The sequence below is a fragment of the Beauveria bassiana genome (genome assembly GCF_000280675.1).
Source record: "Beauveria bassiana ARSEF 2860 unplaced genomic scaffold BBA_S00022, whole genome shotgun sequence".
Taxonomy (NCBI): domain Eukaryota; kingdom Fungi; phylum Ascomycota; class Sordariomycetes; order Hypocreales; family Cordycipitaceae; genus Beauveria; species Beauveria bassiana.
The window spans coordinates 82,045-98,778 of record NW_007930857.1 but is presented as its reverse complement, the minus strand read 5'-3'; the positions used below and the strand labels follow the sequence as shown (position 1 = coordinate 98,778).

The window sequence follows — 16,734 nt, the reverse complement described above, 5'->3', positions numbered from 1 at the left end:
ATCGCCTGCACCACCGCCACCCCCACCCACTACCAACTATCAGCCTGCCTGATATTTCATCGACGCTGACACCAATTACTTTTACCTTTGTTTTTTTTTTCTGCTTCTTCTATCTAATCGCATTTGACCTCTGTTTAATCGCACTCAATTCACGTCTTTTCCCGTTTTGATTGCGAGTCGAGCCCGTTCTGGAGACCTTCGTCGCAAACACCATACATGTTCGTCCTGGTGCTCTGACCACGCAACCCAATCAGCCAGTATTAGCATAGCTACACGGCGCCGCGAATCTATCCGACTACACAAGACTCGCCTGCATCAGTTCGCCCTGCGCGGGCACTCGACTGCGCAAGCCAGCCGTCACTGCCTTTTTTTTTTTCTTTAATCCTACACACACCATAGAGCCGAAACGGTCACGCGCGGGCCATTACCGATTCGAGTCTGCGTATTCGTCGCATAACCTACAGCTGGTGCTTGTAGTGCCTGGTGAAGCCAAGAGCTTCTTGCTCAGCACGCTCAGCCAAGGCTCCAATGCGTCTTGAGCAATTCTTGCTACATTCCAGTCTCCAATTATACACTTGGTTTCTCCAACGTCTGCCAGGACGACTCCATCTCCAGTGTGAAACTCGCTCCCCTCTGTTCCAATCGCCCCGCAGAGCCTCAACTCCTCCACTTGCACCTTCAGCATACTCAGTATCGCCAGGATGACACCCACTCCGCCCTCGACAAATTCCTCCACTGGCGCTCGCTCGCCAGAAGATAGCTTCAAAGTCGTCCGAAAACGAAACAGAGTCCCGCTCAGTTGCTATCCGTGCAGAACACGCAAGTAAGAATCACTTGACTCAACCCATATCCTGCGTCATGCTAACCTGTCAACAGATTGTGAGCTCCAGCAACTCGTTAAACGCCTCATCTCTCACTTATTACTAACTCCGTTTAGGAAATGCGACCGAAAACACCCTTGCAGCAACTGCACCAAACGTGAAGGCAACGACACCTCATCATGTACTTACGCCGCGCCCGCCTCCCAGAAAAAGAGCCCCAGTCAAGCGGACCTTAGCCCCGACGACATGCAGAATCGCATTGACCGTTTAGAGAACTTGGTGCTTTCTCTCATGCATACTGGTGGCAGTGACCCGTCTTCAGCCGTGGCAGCAGCCCGCGGCCAGTCAGTATCCCAGACAACTATCGACAGCACACCCTCTGCCAAGATGGAGCAAGACGATGGAACCAACGTTGGTGACGAAGGGAGCGACGATGAAGATGGCTTAACCGCCTCTCTCGGTATGCTTAAGGTGGACGCCGACAAGGGCAAATCAATGTACATTGGCCATGAACACTGGCACTCAATTCTTGCCGATATATCCGACGTCAAAAACTACTTTACCTTGCATCGCAAGGAGCTAGAAAACAGCTACGAACGTGTCAAAAACTCCAAGCCAGCCGCCGCGCGCGAAGGCCCTACACTTTTGCTCGGCGCTCAGCCGGCTTCAGAAATTGAGCTGCGCACTTCGTTACCACAAAGGACTCATGTTCTGGCCTTGTGTAGTCGATACTTTAACTCTATGGATAACGCCGTCAGTGTCATCCATGGTCCGACCTTCTTGCAGCAATTGCGAACTCACTGGCAAGACCCCAACAAGACGCCAATCATGTGGTTGGGCCTATTATACTCCGTTCTATCCTTGGCAATGCTGAGTTATAATAAAGTCGGCGACGAGCCTCCAGAGTGGAGGAACAAGAGCCTGGCCCTTGCTGACGAGTATCGCCTACGGACTGTTCAGTGCCTTATCAAAGGGGATTACACAAAGCCCGTTGATTACACGGTAGAGACGCTGTTATTATATGTTCTGGGAGAATACTCGACCCGCTGGGATGCTGATTTGGGCCTGTGGCTTATCGTCTCCATGATCACCCGTATTGCCATTCGTCAGGGATATCATCGCGATGCGAAATGGTTTCCATCTCTAAGTCCGTTTCAAGCAGAAATGCGCCGGCGAACATGGGCTCTCATTCGCATGTCAGACATTGTCTTTTCTCATCAGGTCTCACTGCCAAGCATGATCAATGAGCGAGATTGTGATGCGCAATTACCAAACAATTTGTTCGACGACGACTTTCACCAGACCATCAAAGAACTCCCGCCGTCTCGCCCGCTGTCCGAACCGACACCGATCTCTTACATGATTGCCAAAGCAAAACTCTGCTTTGAGCTGGGCAACATTCTGCAGGCCACAAATCGCCTCGGCAAGGGGATGCCCTACGATGAGACTCTGCGATTCGATGCAAAGTTGAGACAGGTCATGCAAGAACTGCCGCCTCACCTGAAGCTTACCCCTTTGGAAGGCTCCAATGATCCAGTGACTCTTATCGTCGCTCGATTCAATGTCAATGTTCTGTACCAAAAGATCATGTGCCTGCTTCATCGCCACTACATGGTCAGGGCAAGACAGAATCCGCGATACGCTCACTCACGCCGTGCCGCTATCGAGGCATCAATGGAAGCCATGGACCACCTTTCCACTCTGCACCGCGAGTCTCAGCCTGCTGGTAAGCTTCGCGCCGTCAGCTGGTACGTCAAGTCAATTGCGACCAAGGAGTTTATCCTCCCCGCCATGCTCATCGTAATGGACCTGCACTACGACAACATGGCCATGCAAAACAACGCCAGCCAGGACACGGAAGGTTCGTTTGTCTGGGACAATGAAAAGCGCGTCAAGATGGTCAGCTCTCTGCAGCAGGCAGGCAGCATCTGGTCGAGTCTGGCCGATACGTCCATGGATGCGTTCAAAGCGTCTAAGATTCTCGAAATCATGATGGATAAGATTAAGACGCCCGTCAGCAGCAGCGAAAACACACCCGAGTCGCGCACCGATTCTATCTCCATGGGCGTGCCTCCCTTCACATTTGACATGGATTCCCTTCCATCAAACCCGCAGTCAATCCTTTCTTCAGCGGGCCTGGTCGACCTGAGCCCCGAGAGCAACAATGCCTTTTCGACGACGTTCGACGCCGGCCCATTCGTCGGCATGGACTTTGGCCTGCCGCCTGTCAGCATGGACATACCCATGGATGGTCTGAACCCATTCAGTACCACCGGCGGGCCTATGTCGCCGCTGAGCATGTTCACGACGGTAGGCAACGGTCTTGGCGCGGATGGTGGCGCCGCCGATTTTGCCGCCAACATTGACTGGGTAAGCATCAGGACTATAAGCAGGTGTTCGAACCAAATCTGACTGTCTGTTTATAGAATACGTTTGACAATTACGCGCAGATGGCAAACTGGGGCGTCGATCAGAGCTTCCAGGTTTACGCCGAGCAGCCTGATCAGATAGGCGGCGTGAATCCCGCCAAGATGTAGTTTCTCTTTTGCCCCTTGGCCCTTTTCAAGGCCAATTTGTATAACTGGGTGGTTTGTTGTTGCTTTTCTTTTGGTCTTTATGTAAAAGTTCTGCGATATCCCTGCGATTCATCCTTGTTTCTGGGCTTGTCGAGTTATAGGCACTTGAGAACAGACGTCTTTTTGGAAAAGCGGTTTCTGATTAGGTTTTTGGTTTGGAATTATTCCAAGATGTACACAAACACGTTCAAAATGACGCTCTACTCAATCTCATCGCAAGATAGCTTCCAGCAACAGATGCGTATTCGGTTTTCTTGTGTATTCTTGTAAAGTGTAGAGTGTAAAGTCGGCAAAAGTAACAACATAGAAGCCAAGAGAAGCGTTCGAAAGGGGAAAAAAAGACGTAGAGATTTTCTTTTTACATGATCAGCGTACACACAATACAAAAATAACAGGCGCAGAGAAGAACAAAAGGAGTCCACTACACAATGCAACCTCTAAGAAAAGCAACCGTTTTCTAGCCTGTTGCTTTCCGTCGCTGAGTCCCCTTATTCTTTCCTTCTCGTAATCTGTCCCATTCATCCAATTTCCTGCTCTTCTTGTTGTTACAAAAACAGCATTGGATGCCAAATCTTCCTTTTCTAGACATCGACTTGTTCGCCCATCAAGACACGACGCGAATCGACGGGGATGCGTTAAAAAAATGGTCCATGAAGGCTCCTTTCAACTCCCTCTCCAGTCCACTCTTCGCGTAGCGGTCAACGCGCAACTCTTTCACAGCACCTCGCCAATTATCTTGGCCGCTTCGCGGTACGTCTGTAGGAGCTTCTCGCACTTTTCGCGCTCCTTCTTGATACCGTCGTCCTCATAGAGGAGCTCCTCAAAGAGTGACTCCTTGTAGAGTTCGCTGACGAGTCGGTTCTGCACCACCTCCTTGCAGTGGTTGACAAGCAGGTGCATCACCGCCTTGGGCACCTGGTCAGCAATGGATTCGCGCACAATGTTAAAGTAGGACGAAATGAGCGCGCGGATCAGCTCCGTCTCCATGGCCTCGCGGTCGGTGAGTGCGGGCTCGTTGGACTCGCCCTGATTGTGTTGTTAGCAAAGTACTCACACGTTCTTCTACAAGCTCGTTGACGCTGTGCGAGCGAAGCGAGGAAGCAAAACAACTTACGAGATGGGACGCGAGGCCGTAGCTACGCGACGTAGGGTCGTAATCGTCGTCACGCACTGTTGGTGCAGGACGGACAGCAATCTTTTCTTCGCGACGCAGGCTGCTGGAGAAGCTGGGCTCGTTGTGCTGACGCCCGTTGGTCAGACCACTCGGGGCGTGCATGGGTGAAAGACCCTCCTTGCCAAAAAAGTAGTTTAGGAACGTGTCCTTGGCGCCACCGAGGCCCTGACCGTTCATGGGTGAATGAGGACGGCCGTTGACAGCAGCAGCGAGACTGTTGTGTCCTTCATGAACAGCAGGCGAAAGGCTACGCGAGTGCTTGCTATGCTTTTGCGCTTCCTTGTCCCCGTCTTCTGTCTCCTCGATCTCGCCATTAGTGCCGAGCTCCTTGAGGCGCTTGCGCTCTCTCCTTTCACGCTCTTCCTGAATCAGCCTCTTACGCTCGCGGTCTTGCTTCGCGTTGACGACATTGCTCATGGCTGCCGCGGCGCCGAGAAAGTTGGGGTGGTTGGTATTGATGTAGGCGCGTTGGATCGAGATCAGCGACTCGACGTAGGTGGACGAAGGGCCTAGACGCTCGCGCAGGAGGTCTGAAACGGTCTCGATCAGCTTGGCTTGTAATCTAGGGAACCTTGAGAGTTCTGTTGAGCCGCAGGTGTGGCAAATCTTAATGAGCTCTTCATACACCAGCTCAACGCAGCGCTGGCTGGGGATTTCGAGAAGCTTGATCTGAGGCTTCACCAACAGATCAAAAGCCATCTCGGGAACGAACAAGCTGGGTCGGGGACCGGTAGAGTTTCTGATGGCAGTTCTAATGTCAAGAGCGGTGAGATTCGATGTTGGGTCGATCGATTCGAGAGAGCTGCCGAACACGGAGTTGAAAATGTAGTAGATGCGGGCACCGCCGCAGAGCTCCTTGGTGGAAATTTCCGTCGAGGTACCATCAATAGAAGAGATGAAAGAGCTTGCGAATCGGGTCATGAGTTGCAGAATCAAAGATCCGCGATGCTCCTTGCCACTGAAGTGCATGTCGCCGTAGCTGGCGAGCTCCTGCTGGGTCTGTCCCATTAGGGTGTTGAGGCGGGCCTTGATGTCGGGCAGGCGTTCGCGAATATGTCCCATGAGGGTTGTGTTGAGGGTCCTGGCCAGGAACCGCGTGCCGCAGCGTGTGGCAATGTTGCGGTAAGCAGGATGGTGCTTGAAGAAATCCATTTCGTCATTAAGGGCTTCCTCCATGGGCTTGTTGCCCTGGATATCCTGTTGCGAACGATTGACAACCCCGATGAAGCCCAGCTTCAAAGGGTAGACACGTCCGGACAAAATGTCCAATGCGTTAGTCCCATGATCCATCAAGTCGAGCTTGGTGAGAACACCAATGGTTCGACGGCCGAGAGGATCGACATGACGAGCCAGCTTGAGAGCTTCCGAATTGACAATGTCGACGTTGGCGGGCGAGACAGCAAGGATGATACTGTTAGGCTTGGCAATGTATTCTGAAATCAGGTTACGAGTCTGCTTCTCGATATCGGTCGGTTGATCGCCAATGGGAACCTATGGAACAGGTCAGAATCTGGGCCGGGATTAAAAGTCTTGCCAGTGGCGCGCCGTACCTTGGTCAGGCCAGGAAGATCAACCAGAGTCAGGTTGAGAACATGCGGCGAGTAGATTTTCAGGTTGATGGGCTGTCTGTTAATTCCCTTGTTTGAGCCAGCGACACGAGATGTCTCGTTTTCAATCTCGCGCTTGACATCGGAAAAATCGTTGAAACGTCGGTTGGGAATGTGGTGGAACTCTGCCCACTCAGAGCGTCGCGCACTGTCAGGAGAGCGGAAGCGGTCGTCTGTCGGCTGGGAAGCGTTCTCATCCTCGGGTACGTTGATGAGTTGCAGAATAAGAGGACGCCGAGTAACAATGCCACTTCCTCTGGGTAGAAAATCTCGGCCAACAATGTTTTCGAGGACAGATGATTTGCCTGCGGATTGAGAGCCGACGACAACCTATTCAAGCATGGTCAGCGACTGGGGCAAATTTGTTGAGAGAGACCAAAGAAGTATCAAATTACAATTTGTGGAAGGTCAAGAGAGTCACTGCCGATGGTGTTGAAAACCAGGTCTTGCAATTTGTTGACTGTGATGAGCAGGTCCTCGCCGAGGGCTGCCATTGTAGCGGTGGTTGCGGAGGCGTTTGCGCCGGAAAATAGATGCGACAGATCGTGAGAGGGGCTAGAGTTGAATCATGGAATTCCTGTCGACCGCCAAGACACAGACGATGAATTGCGCTTCGCTTTGCGTCGCTTCTCGGAATGGTTGGACTGCTGGCGTCGATGCGATTCACGTGTAGCCGTAGGTAGCCCTTGCGCTGTGGCACGGGAGTACGGGAGTGCGAATGTGTGGCGCGGCTTGCAAAATACCCACTTGCCACTCATGGACTCATGGGGGCAAAGCCACAGCGAGGAGATGTGTTGCTGTGCAGGAAGCAAGGCATAAAAAGAGGGGCACTACGCCAATTTCAGCCGCTTTGTGAACGCGCACCCAACGACTTGCTTGTGCCTGACTGCTTATCGAGTGGCACGGTTCAAAATTTGCACAATGGCACACTGCAAAATGCCGCGCCAGTTGCGTCATTGATCTTTCCAGATAAAGGAGTCGTTCGACAACATAATCACCCTATGGCTTGCTGTGGGCATCTAACAATACATTGTCGATAACACACGCCTGTATGCCCGACACCAGCCACAGCACCGCCATAGCTGTCACTAAATTGTGGCGCCACAATCCCAACTGCTTTTTACCAACACTCACTCCATCTGTTTCATACAGACAGCTTCATACATCGAAATCATGAGTACTTTCGGAGCCCCAGGACAGCTTCCATCGACAAAACCGGCACCGTAAGTGACTCTTATGGCGCCAGCACTCCCTCGTTACATGGCTCTCTTGAATTAACAAGCGACTTTAGGCCACAGCGCGGAAGTTTCCCACTTGATCACGATGGTACGTGGCTGGCGTAGAGGTGGCCAAGTCATCTTGCAATTGATACTTATTATGCCGTGATATTAGGCGAATGCAAATCTGTCATGTCAGAGTATCTGGCATGTATGAAAAAGGCTCGAGGCGTCAACGAGCATGAATGTCGCAACCTAGCAAAGTCATATCTCTCTTGCAGAATGGATCGGTAGGATGTCGCTACAATCTACGGTCCCTCAAACTTTTTACTAAACAAAGTCCAGAAATCTAATGGCCAAGGATGACTTCAAAAACTTAGGTTACGCAGATGATTCGTCCAAGACGTCGGCGACTGGCGGAGAGCCCGAACAAGGCGTCAAGGGAGAGCTACGATGGTAGTGCAAGGGTTATTTCTGTAAACGATTTCATGACCTGTATATTAACATATTTATCCTTCATCTCATTTTGTCTCCCTTCATTCTTCCTGGCCGGTATATGTGGTACCGGACTCGGAACCCGCTGTCTGATAAGTGGTTGCCGTGGACGGTAGGTGGAGCGGACAAATCTTCATCGACCGACAAGCCGCCTAGGCACCTAGTCAGAGCGTTGCCTAGTCAACCCCCACTGTGACAACCCTAGTCAGCTCAGGCAAAGTACATAGTGATTATTACCCGACCTCGCTCCGGTTCACGAATATTCAGCGCCCAACGGTCACAACCCTTCCTAATCACTTTGAACCTTGCTACCACTCTAAATCGTCAAATATTAAAGTTCGCAACTTTTCCACTTCAATCACGCGTAATGTGGACTTCGCGCGAGCAGCGGCCGCGCAAGGTGACGCCGCCGTCACCTTCGTACATGAGCAAGGACCAGATGGGTAGGACGCCCGCGGGCGCAAGAAAGCGGCGGCTTTCCGACGTGCATTGCTGACCACTGCTTCACTTGCAGCCAACTACCTCGCCGACTTGCGTACTAACCGAACGCCGCGGCCTGGAGGTGCCCGACCTCAACCTTCGCATCCTACGGAACCGTCACGATCGCTCGCCGGACGATTTAGCCTCGATGCTTCGTCACTACAATCACAAACTAGCAAACAACCCGATCATAAACGCTTACCTTCTCACGCACCGAGCGTCGGCGCATTCAGCATGTCATCTCGTTATTCTACCATAAGCGGTCGGGGCCGGGATTATTATCCAAGCAAGCCCACTGCAACGGGTCCCCTCAAGCCATCCGAAGTTGTGCCTACGGCCACCTACATGGAACGAGGTCAACGATGGATGGAAAAGGAAGAAGCATTCTCTCTCCGCGATGCTATGGAGCAGATGGATGTACGGGACAACACGGGACGTGAGACCCCAGACGATGAGAGCCGCATATATCAGGCTGCCCTGGATGAAGCTGCGGAGCTGGTTTGGCAGCATCAAAACGGAGGCGGTGAAGCCCCCCGTCCAGATGGTCCTTACCGCTACCGCCCGCATCTCAGAAAGAACAGCTATGCTCATGCTCGCACCGCTAGCATCGGTACTTACGGCAACGACATCGTTTCTACGGGCATGCGACGTGACATCGGCTACCGCTCTGTAAGCAATAGTTCGAACGAGAGCGAAGTCAACAGATCCAGCATTCGTCAGTCTTCAGATCTGAGCCAAACTATCGTTATTTCCAGCGGTCGCGGCAGCCAGCGCCGCAAGACCTATGGTGGCATTGGACTCGGCAGTGCTTCAGGTAGCAGACGCAAAAGCAGCATGAACCGCAACATCAGCGGAGAGGTCAACAATCCCTTCTCTGCAGATCAGATCTGGGAAGAGCCAGGTACCACGCCCAAACGGCCGATTTCCGATATGGTCCCCCCGTCGCGCCGAACTCTTGCCAGTGCGACGCAGAACCCTGCAGGCCAGCGTAATCCTGCCGTCATTGCCGAGGATCCTATGGCAAAGCCTCGAAATCGAGTTGAAATTCATCATAACCCTCCCAGCCAATCTCACAACGGTCTATACACAACCAATGCACGGACTACTTCGCGACAAGATGATCTGGTGGAACGCAAGCATGGGGTTGAAGTTCGCAGCAAGGATATTCGTGAGGCAACGAGCATGCGACTGAAGGATCGAAGTGCAAGGCTTCCCGAACCTAGTGCCGTTAGCGACAGTCCGGGCCGGCCCATTGTAAGCTTTGATACCAATTGGAAGCCCGCGGGCGACACCACTGATGCCAAATCAGGCCGTCAGGCAAGTCCGGCGACGACGTTCGACAGGCGGAAATCGCAGCCCCTCCCGGGCTGGAAGCTGGTGGATGTCCCTTCGATCCTTGTTCCTGGGCAAGGCTCACCGCGTATCCAACCACGGGCTCAGCCGCGGGTTCAGCCGCCGGCTCAAGCAGAGATCCCTACCATGAGCATAGGTGGTGATGGTGGCTCTTCAGGCAGCAAATCTATCCCAACAATCGACATCCCGACGATTGCTGTGGATGATGGCACTCATAGCGGCGGTTCCGTGCCTACCATCAACATCCCGACTATCTCTGTGGGTGACGACGAAGGTGCTTCAACTGTCAACATTCCCATGATTGTCACCCCGGACGACGAAGCAGCTACCAGCAAATCCACCGGCAGCAAGTCGGTTGACAATGCGAGGGTACTTCCGACCCCCGCGTCCCGCCATATGAAGCAGCGTCTGAACTCAAGGCAGCGTAGCCATTGGTCTCCTGCGCCAGACGCTAGGTTCCGAGACAAGACGCTATGCCATGAGTGCTCGTTTCCCATTGAAGGTAGATTTGTTGCCCTGGCCGGCGTCTCCGAGCGCTTTCATCCCCAGTGCTTCACATGCTTTACGTGTAACATTAGTTTGGAAGCTATGGAGATTAGTCCCGAACCAGAAGTCGCGAGAAACGCACGGTTAGACCGCATCCAGCGCCGGCGAGCCGGCGAGGAAATCGAGGAGGTGCCCGGCGCGACCGAGAGAGAGGACGGGGACGAGCGCCTCCGATTCTACTGCCACCTAGACTGGCACGAACAATTTGCACCGAAGTGCAAACACTGCAAGACGCCGATCCTCGGCGAGCACATTGTCGCGCTCGGCGAGCATTGGCACTACGGGCATTTTTTCTGCGCCGAGTGTGGCGATCCCTTTGGGCACGGCATGACGCACATTGAAAAGGACGGCTACGCGTGGTGCATCAATTGCCAGACGAAGCGGACGGAGCGCCGCGCGCCCAAGTGCAAGCGCTGCAAAAAGGGCGTCGTCGGCCAGTACATTCAGGCCCTGGGCGGCGAGTGGCACGACGAGTGCTTCCGCTGCGCCGAGTGCAAGGGAGGGTTTGACGACGGACAGGTGTTTCCTCGCGATGACGGCAGCATCTTGTGCACAAGCTGCCGCATGATTGAGCTCAAGCGATGATTTGTTACGACAGACCGAACGCCTCTGCTCTTCAATGTTTGGAATTGCTCATGGTTATGATATGTTACAACTATACGTTTTGCATGCAGCTGATGCGATCCTTCTGGCTGGTTGGAATTTGTTGACGGTCGCAGCCTGTTATACTTGGTCTTTGGTTTATGCATATGATTTGGTTTAGAAATGTCGGTTTGCGCGTGGAGTTTTCGTTTGATATTACAATGCGAGGTCATCTTTTGGTTTTCGCACATGGATCAACATACAAGTAAAGCCATGGGATATTAGATGTGACTTTGACTATCTAGATGTCCAAATGGCCTCCGAGGTTGCACTGAAGCAGTGGTAGAATAAAGGCAGCAAACAGCCTATCACATGCGAAACATTTGTAGACCTCTAACGCGTTGTCAACACGCAGAGATCTGTTTCGGGAAAATATAAGAAAGCAGTGTAGACATGTGGTCCGAAGCTGGTTACAAGGACCATTCCTCCCAAACGCCGCATGGTTGTAGTAACGTCATCTCATACAGTTGTTATGTCGGGTTTTTCTCTTGTGGGCGTCTAAAAGCCAGCACCGCCGAGCTGCTCCTGGTGAACTTCGAGCGTGTCGCCGTCCGCCATTTCAAGCTATAAATTCATATTAGAAATAAGATCCTTTTTCAAGTACAGTGGCCAACTTGAAGAGATTTCGCTGCTGAAGGCTGGTGACTGGCAAAGACTTTGGAAGAGTAGACGTACATTGTCAGGCGTGTCGGACGGCTGGACTCGCGTTCCATCGAAGAGAAATCGCACAGCCGTCATGGATTTACCCTGGCGGTCGCAGAACGCCGTCATAAGCTTCTCGAGCTTGGTAGTGCGCTTGATCTTGAAGAAGATCTCGTTGTGGTTGTCCGTCACCTTGATGTTCAGGTGTTCCGTTCCAGCGGCAGGGACCTCGCCGCCGGGAAGACCGCCGTTGTCCTCAGCCATATTGTAGATTTCCTTTTTCAACGATGTCACGATACAAGTTGATGACTATTTGCGCCAGGCGTCGAGGGTATGCGTGGGCGTATGAGGAGCGTTGCGGGGGTAAGGGAGTTGCAGAAGTCGGAGAACGAAAGAGAAGTCACGACCGTATCAGGCTGGCTCGTCGTTTGGCCCTCTTTTGGCGGGCGACGCTTGAAAGAGAAGGGTGGGGGAGCGTGTGCCTAATTGGCTGGACGGAATCTATTTACTGGGTAGATGAAGCAGGTGGCGACGCGCCGCTGACTAACGGAGAGAGGCGACTGAAGACTGCTTGCTGGAGCAACGTGCTGGCGGCCCCTGGAACAACAGCGGTGTTCATATACCTGAGATGTGCGACGCAGTGAATTGCTGCATCACAGTAACTTGAGTTTGCAGCAGAATATCTCACTTTCTGCTACCTTTCTGGCAATGATTCATGATCAAGTGAATCATGTCATTTTAGACTATCAACGTTAAGAGTTCATAGCAAGCTATGCTCCGAGGCAGCCCCCTTCGGTGGAGTAATACCGAGCCCTTCCGTTGCTTGCCTTCGCCGAAGCTCTGACGTCGTCCAAATCTCACTTACCTTAATTCTCTGCCATCTCAACCAGCGCATAACACATTAACACATTCACAGATAGACTTTGCTTGGCCTGTGTCAACTCAGTCGTCCGACCAATCCTACGCGGAAGCATTTGATCGACTTAATACCTCGCAGACCGTATCCGCCATGGTATGTTTCCGCGTCCACGGCATGTTTTTGTAAAAGCTGCCCGGTCAGTACCTACTGACTTCCTCGCAGGTTGGGAGAGATGATGTCGAGGCCAAACCGCCTTGCCACCCTCGCGCAGTAAGTCATCTTCTTTTTCTAGGCCCGCGGTAGCCAAAGACTGACCCTCGCACGACGTAGTGTGCAATTCAAGGTGTGTATAGTGAAAACGTGCAATCGAGCTTCCGCTCACGCACCCAGACTGCTTGACAAAGAACAATTACAACGAAGCCAAGTGCCAGGATGTTATCAAGGCTCTATACACATGCTGTGAGTCCTTCTACGAACGGTATGGTGACGATGCCTTGTCACCCAGCTGTCCCAAGCCGAGTCTGCTTCGGCTCAAGATGAAGCAGCTGAACGGGAGTAAGTGAGGGACATTATTGCAGATTAATATTTTCCCGGCGCTCGTAACTTAAAGTTTTGAAGTCGGTCATCCTTTGGATATTACATCAGTTATATTCATGGGCAAATTCCTTAGAACAGTTTAAAAAAAAAAACTCTTATGTGACGCGCATCTTCGTTTGTCCACCAGTAGAGAGATATCAGGTAACGTTGGGATGAGCGCCTGGGAGTTTTTCTAGGCGATCATTGAGCACGCAAGAGATCCTCGTGGGACCTGAACAAGAATTGAAATGTCCTGTTCCGAGACTCTAAGATGAATGCCGATGACATTATGTGAAGAAGAAAAGAGAAAAAGAGCACGCAGCGCTGGTGCAAAAAATTGCTGTGCCCAAGTAAGGGCTGGCGCTCGCTTTGTTGCATATTGCTGTAACGGGTTCGTAACCTGTAATACTGATCACAGAGATCAATTACGAGGAAAGTTTGCGTGCCTAGCGGTAGAAGCACTGTTGGTGGCGATTTTTAGCCAATTTCCGTTTTCTCCTTATGTTTGCAATCCTGTATATGTAATGCATGTCGTGTTTCTAAGATCTTCCACTAGAATTGTCCCGAAATTACTTCACAAGTGAAGCTACTACATGGCTGTTTACTTTACTTGTCTCGGGAGATACGCCCACTACCTAGAATGGTCAGAAAAGAGAAAGAAGGAAGTATGAGTTGAAAAAATAGAGTTTGATATTTACAAAAGCTCGATGACAATCGTTTACTTACGTTAATCTGCTGTACTCCCGTAGTCATGCTGCTGCCACTACGCGTGTAGCTGTTGTCCCCACCCACTGGCGCCTACTTGGTAGCTCAAAGAGGTCGCCCGCCCAAAATATTGACCTCTGCAGTGCCTTGATTTGAGACCCTGCTCGTAAAATCTCGACAGCAAGCCAACGCAGTGGCGCGAGTAAAGATTTGCCGCACTGTTCCTGATACATAGGATCTGGGATTAGCGACCTGTTAGTGCGTCTCTTGAACCGTACGCAAGTGGCACCTGCGTCACAACAAACGAGCGAGCTCCGACGAGCTCTGCGCAGCAGGCTCAAGGCGTGCCAGCAACATCGCGCTGGCACGACGACGACGCATCGCAGTGCATCAAACTAGCGCCCAATCTCTAGAAGAGATACTTCGTATCGGGATAGGAAGATGGATCGATACACGGGCCCTGTCGAGGCAGGCCCCGAGGTTGAAGAATTCGCCAACGCGCTCGACGAATGCCTTTCACCGTTCCTCGCGCCGGCGGAAAAGAAGGAACGATTGTTAGACCTCCCACGCAGATACTACGAAAATGCCCTTCGACGGCTAGCGACGAAAAAACCGAAACGCGTCGGCGGTAGCCACGATGACATTGATATGGATATTGACGACGCTGACGAGACTGGCTCTGCCCTCAGCGCCGACGAGACAAAGCGTATAGAAGGGGAAATTCAGACGTGGGATCTCGTTCGACGCCTTTTGCCTCTGCGTCATGCCGCATTGAGAGCGAATCCCTTCGATGAAGGACAACACAGCCGCGGCTCGGGCGACCTGCTGCGTGATTTTTTGCGACGCAACCCTGTCGCGCAAGAGCGCCACGCTGTTCTCCAATGGCTGCAGACGAATGCCGCCGCCGGCCCGGACATTGATACTATGGTAGAGGACCTGCAAAAGAATGCCGATCGCGGAGACGTCATCGCTCATGGCTGGCTACACACACGATCCAAGATCAAGCTGCGCAAGAGCATGACGGGCTGGTCCAAACTCCTTGAATGTCAGACACCTAGCATCGCCGAATCACATCTCAACTCAGATGGTGCACCTCTCGTGACGAACCTGGATCCCGACGCCGTGACCCGCCAAGACCGAAAGCTGGAACCTCAAGACGAGTACTTCGAGCGAGCAATTTGGCTAGGCTGCTTTGAGCACCTCCGCCGAGGAAGCAACTTGGAAGAGATACGAGACTGGTGTCAGGAGAGGACGGAAATGTGGCGAGCTGTCTCCATGTCCGCCGTCCTCTTTTCGTCGGATGAGAACCAGGAGAAGATTGATGCGGCTCCAGAATCTCTCGCACTGTGGCGCCGCATGTGTTATGCTCTCGCTCGCAATCGTGTGTCCGATCAGCACGAGCGCGCTGTCTACGGTATTCTCTCTGGCGATGTAAGCAGTGTCGAAAGCGTAGCAAAGAAATGGGATGATTATCTCTTCGCGCACTACAATGCTCTGCTACGAACACAGCTAGACTCTTTCATCCTCGGCAAATGTCCTGCGGATGTGGCTTCGAATTTGACCCAATCATTCCCGGTATTTGATTCTGTGCAGTTTCATGGTAATGAATCTGTCGAGAAGAGACTGATGCGGTCACTGGAAGCGAAGCCCACAATCAAGGACGAAGCCCAGGAACCCACCAAAGCTCTCCAAGCGTCTCTCATTGCTAATGACACGGGCCACCACTTGTTCCAGCAAGGCCTGCTGATTGAACTTGGTAACCCTACTAAGAGCTTTACAGCAGCGATGGTCGGCGACGAGCTTGCCAAGCACAAATACTTCTCTCTGGATCAGCACGATGGTCTGAGACTCGTCACGCACATCTACATTCTTTACTTGCTCATGGAGCAACAAGATGCCGATGACAACCTGCCGACGGAAAAGCAGCCACCAAACTGGCGCTTCACGCAAGAGTGCATCGTTGGTGCGTACGCTGAGTACTTACGGCACGCCAGCCTACAAGAGCTTATCCCTCTATACTGCTCTATCGTGGAAGCCCCACGATGTTACAAGATCCTGTCCCAAAATCTCATCCACGAAAAGGAGCACGACCAGCGTCTAATCCAGCTCAAGCTGGTCAAAAAAGCTGGCATCGACGTTCTCCAATTTGTCCAGGAGCAAGCCAATCTCATGTATCACGAGCTCACAATCGACCTCGAGCTGGCGCACCGACCGCCACCCGAGATCCATTTCAGGATTGTCGACGCCGGGCGCTCAACATCACGCCAAGGACGCGCGATCAAGCCTGACTTCTTTGGTGAGGAAGAGGATGCAATCGAAACCAAGGATGAGCACCTCATCCGCTCTATAGAGTGGTTGGCCCTCGTTCACGAGAAGTGGCCCATGGTCCTATCCATGGGTATTAAGGCGTACAAATACTTTCTTAGTAAGTCACGATATCCTCGCCGCTCAGTATAGATTCACTAACCGCGATAGCGCACATGCACCTCAATGCGGCGAGACAGCTAATGAGGCGCGTCGCCTTTAGTGACATACTTCGTGGGCTAATGGAGCAGGACGAAGCGGAGACGCCGCAAATTGAAGATGTGCGATTTTGGGAGGACCAGCTGGAGAGAAGCAACATTCTCGATGGAAAGCCTGAGCAGGTCATCTCTGACGCTCGCAATTTCCGCGATCTTGAGGCGATAGTTGCAGCGCTTGACAGCCTGGAGACGATCGCATCGCTGGTGATTCTTTCGGCAGAGTACGGAACCCTCATTCTAATGGCGATGTTGTCTGCTAACATGTGGCAGAATGCCTGCTACAAACCGGAAATTCTGGGCTAGTGTTGGCGATGGCATTAAGGCTGCCAAAGATAACATGCAACCCCTTCTAAAAGGCTGGCTCGTTGCTAGCATAGCTGGTAAGCATTGAGCTTCTCACAGAAGCCCGGCGACACGAGCTGACAATGAAACAGAAGGCGACGAGGAACTGAGCAGAATTCGCCGCGAGTATCTTCCCGAGACGATCCTCGCTTACATCAGCGCGCTGCACTTTGCGGG

The 16,734-nt window shown here is 52.3% G+C and overlaps 6 protein-coding genes across 6 annotated transcripts; 4 read left to right on the top strand and 2 right to left on the bottom strand.

Annotated features, from left to right (window-relative positions):
* Positions 1–701: 701 nt before the first annotated feature.
* BBA_06983 (fungal specific transcription factor) lies at positions 702–3,358 on the top strand (the record flags this gene model as incomplete). The annotated part of the gene is made up of 3 exons (XM_008602080.1): positions 702–823; positions 938–3,191; positions 3,248–3,358. 3 exons carry the CDS (start codon positions 702–704, stop codon positions 3,356–3,358), a joined length of 2,487 nt encoding a protein of 828 aa, XP_008600302.1.
* A 753-nt stretch (positions 3,359–4,111) lies between these two features.
* On the bottom strand, positions 4,112–6,672 carry BBA_06982 (Dynamin, GTPase domain-containing protein; the record flags this gene model as incomplete). Its single annotated transcript, XM_008602079.1, has 4 exons — positions 4,112–4,423; positions 4,512–6,062; positions 6,122–6,508; positions 6,574–6,672. 4 exons carry the CDS (start codon positions 6,670–6,672, stop codon positions 4,112–4,114), a joined length of 2,349 nt encoding a protein of 782 aa, XP_008600301.1.
* Positions 6,673–7,351: 679 nt separating this feature from the next.
* BBA_06981 (cytochrome c oxidase assembly protein COX19) lies at positions 7,352–7,855 on the top strand (the record flags this gene model as incomplete). Its single annotated transcript, XM_008602078.1, has 4 exons — positions 7,352–7,401; positions 7,470–7,504; positions 7,571–7,685; positions 7,741–7,855. The coding sequence occupies 4 exons, from the start codon at positions 7,352–7,354 to the stop codon at positions 7,853–7,855; spliced, it is 315 nt and encodes a 104-aa protein (XP_008600300.1).
* Positions 7,856–8,257: 402 nt separating this feature from the next.
* Positions 8,258–10,854, top strand: BBA_06980 (LIM domain-containing protein; the record flags this gene model as incomplete). The annotated part of the gene is made up of 2 exons (XM_008602077.1): positions 8,258–8,333; positions 8,405–10,854. 2 exons carry the CDS (start codon positions 8,258–8,260, stop codon positions 10,852–10,854), a joined length of 2,526 nt encoding a protein of 841 aa, XP_008600299.1.
* A 555-nt stretch (positions 10,855–11,409) lies between these two features.
* On the bottom strand, positions 11,410–11,817 carry BBA_06979 (ubiquitin family protein; the record flags this gene model as incomplete). The annotated part of the gene is made up of 2 exons (XM_008602076.1): positions 11,410–11,475; positions 11,587–11,817. The coding sequence occupies 2 exons, from the start codon at positions 11,815–11,817 to the stop codon at positions 11,410–11,412; spliced, it is 297 nt and encodes a 98-aa protein (XP_008600298.1).
* Positions 11,818–14,134: 2,317 nt separating this feature from the next.
* BBA_06978 (nucleoporin nup107) lies at positions 14,135–16,606 on the top strand (the record flags this gene model as incomplete). The annotated part of the gene is made up of 3 exons (XM_008602075.1): positions 14,135–16,118; positions 16,169–16,436; positions 16,486–16,606. The coding sequence occupies 3 exons, from the start codon at positions 14,135–14,137 to the stop codon at positions 16,604–16,606; spliced, it is 2,373 nt and encodes a 790-aa protein (XP_008600297.1).
* Positions 16,607–16,734: the final 128 nt, after the last annotated feature.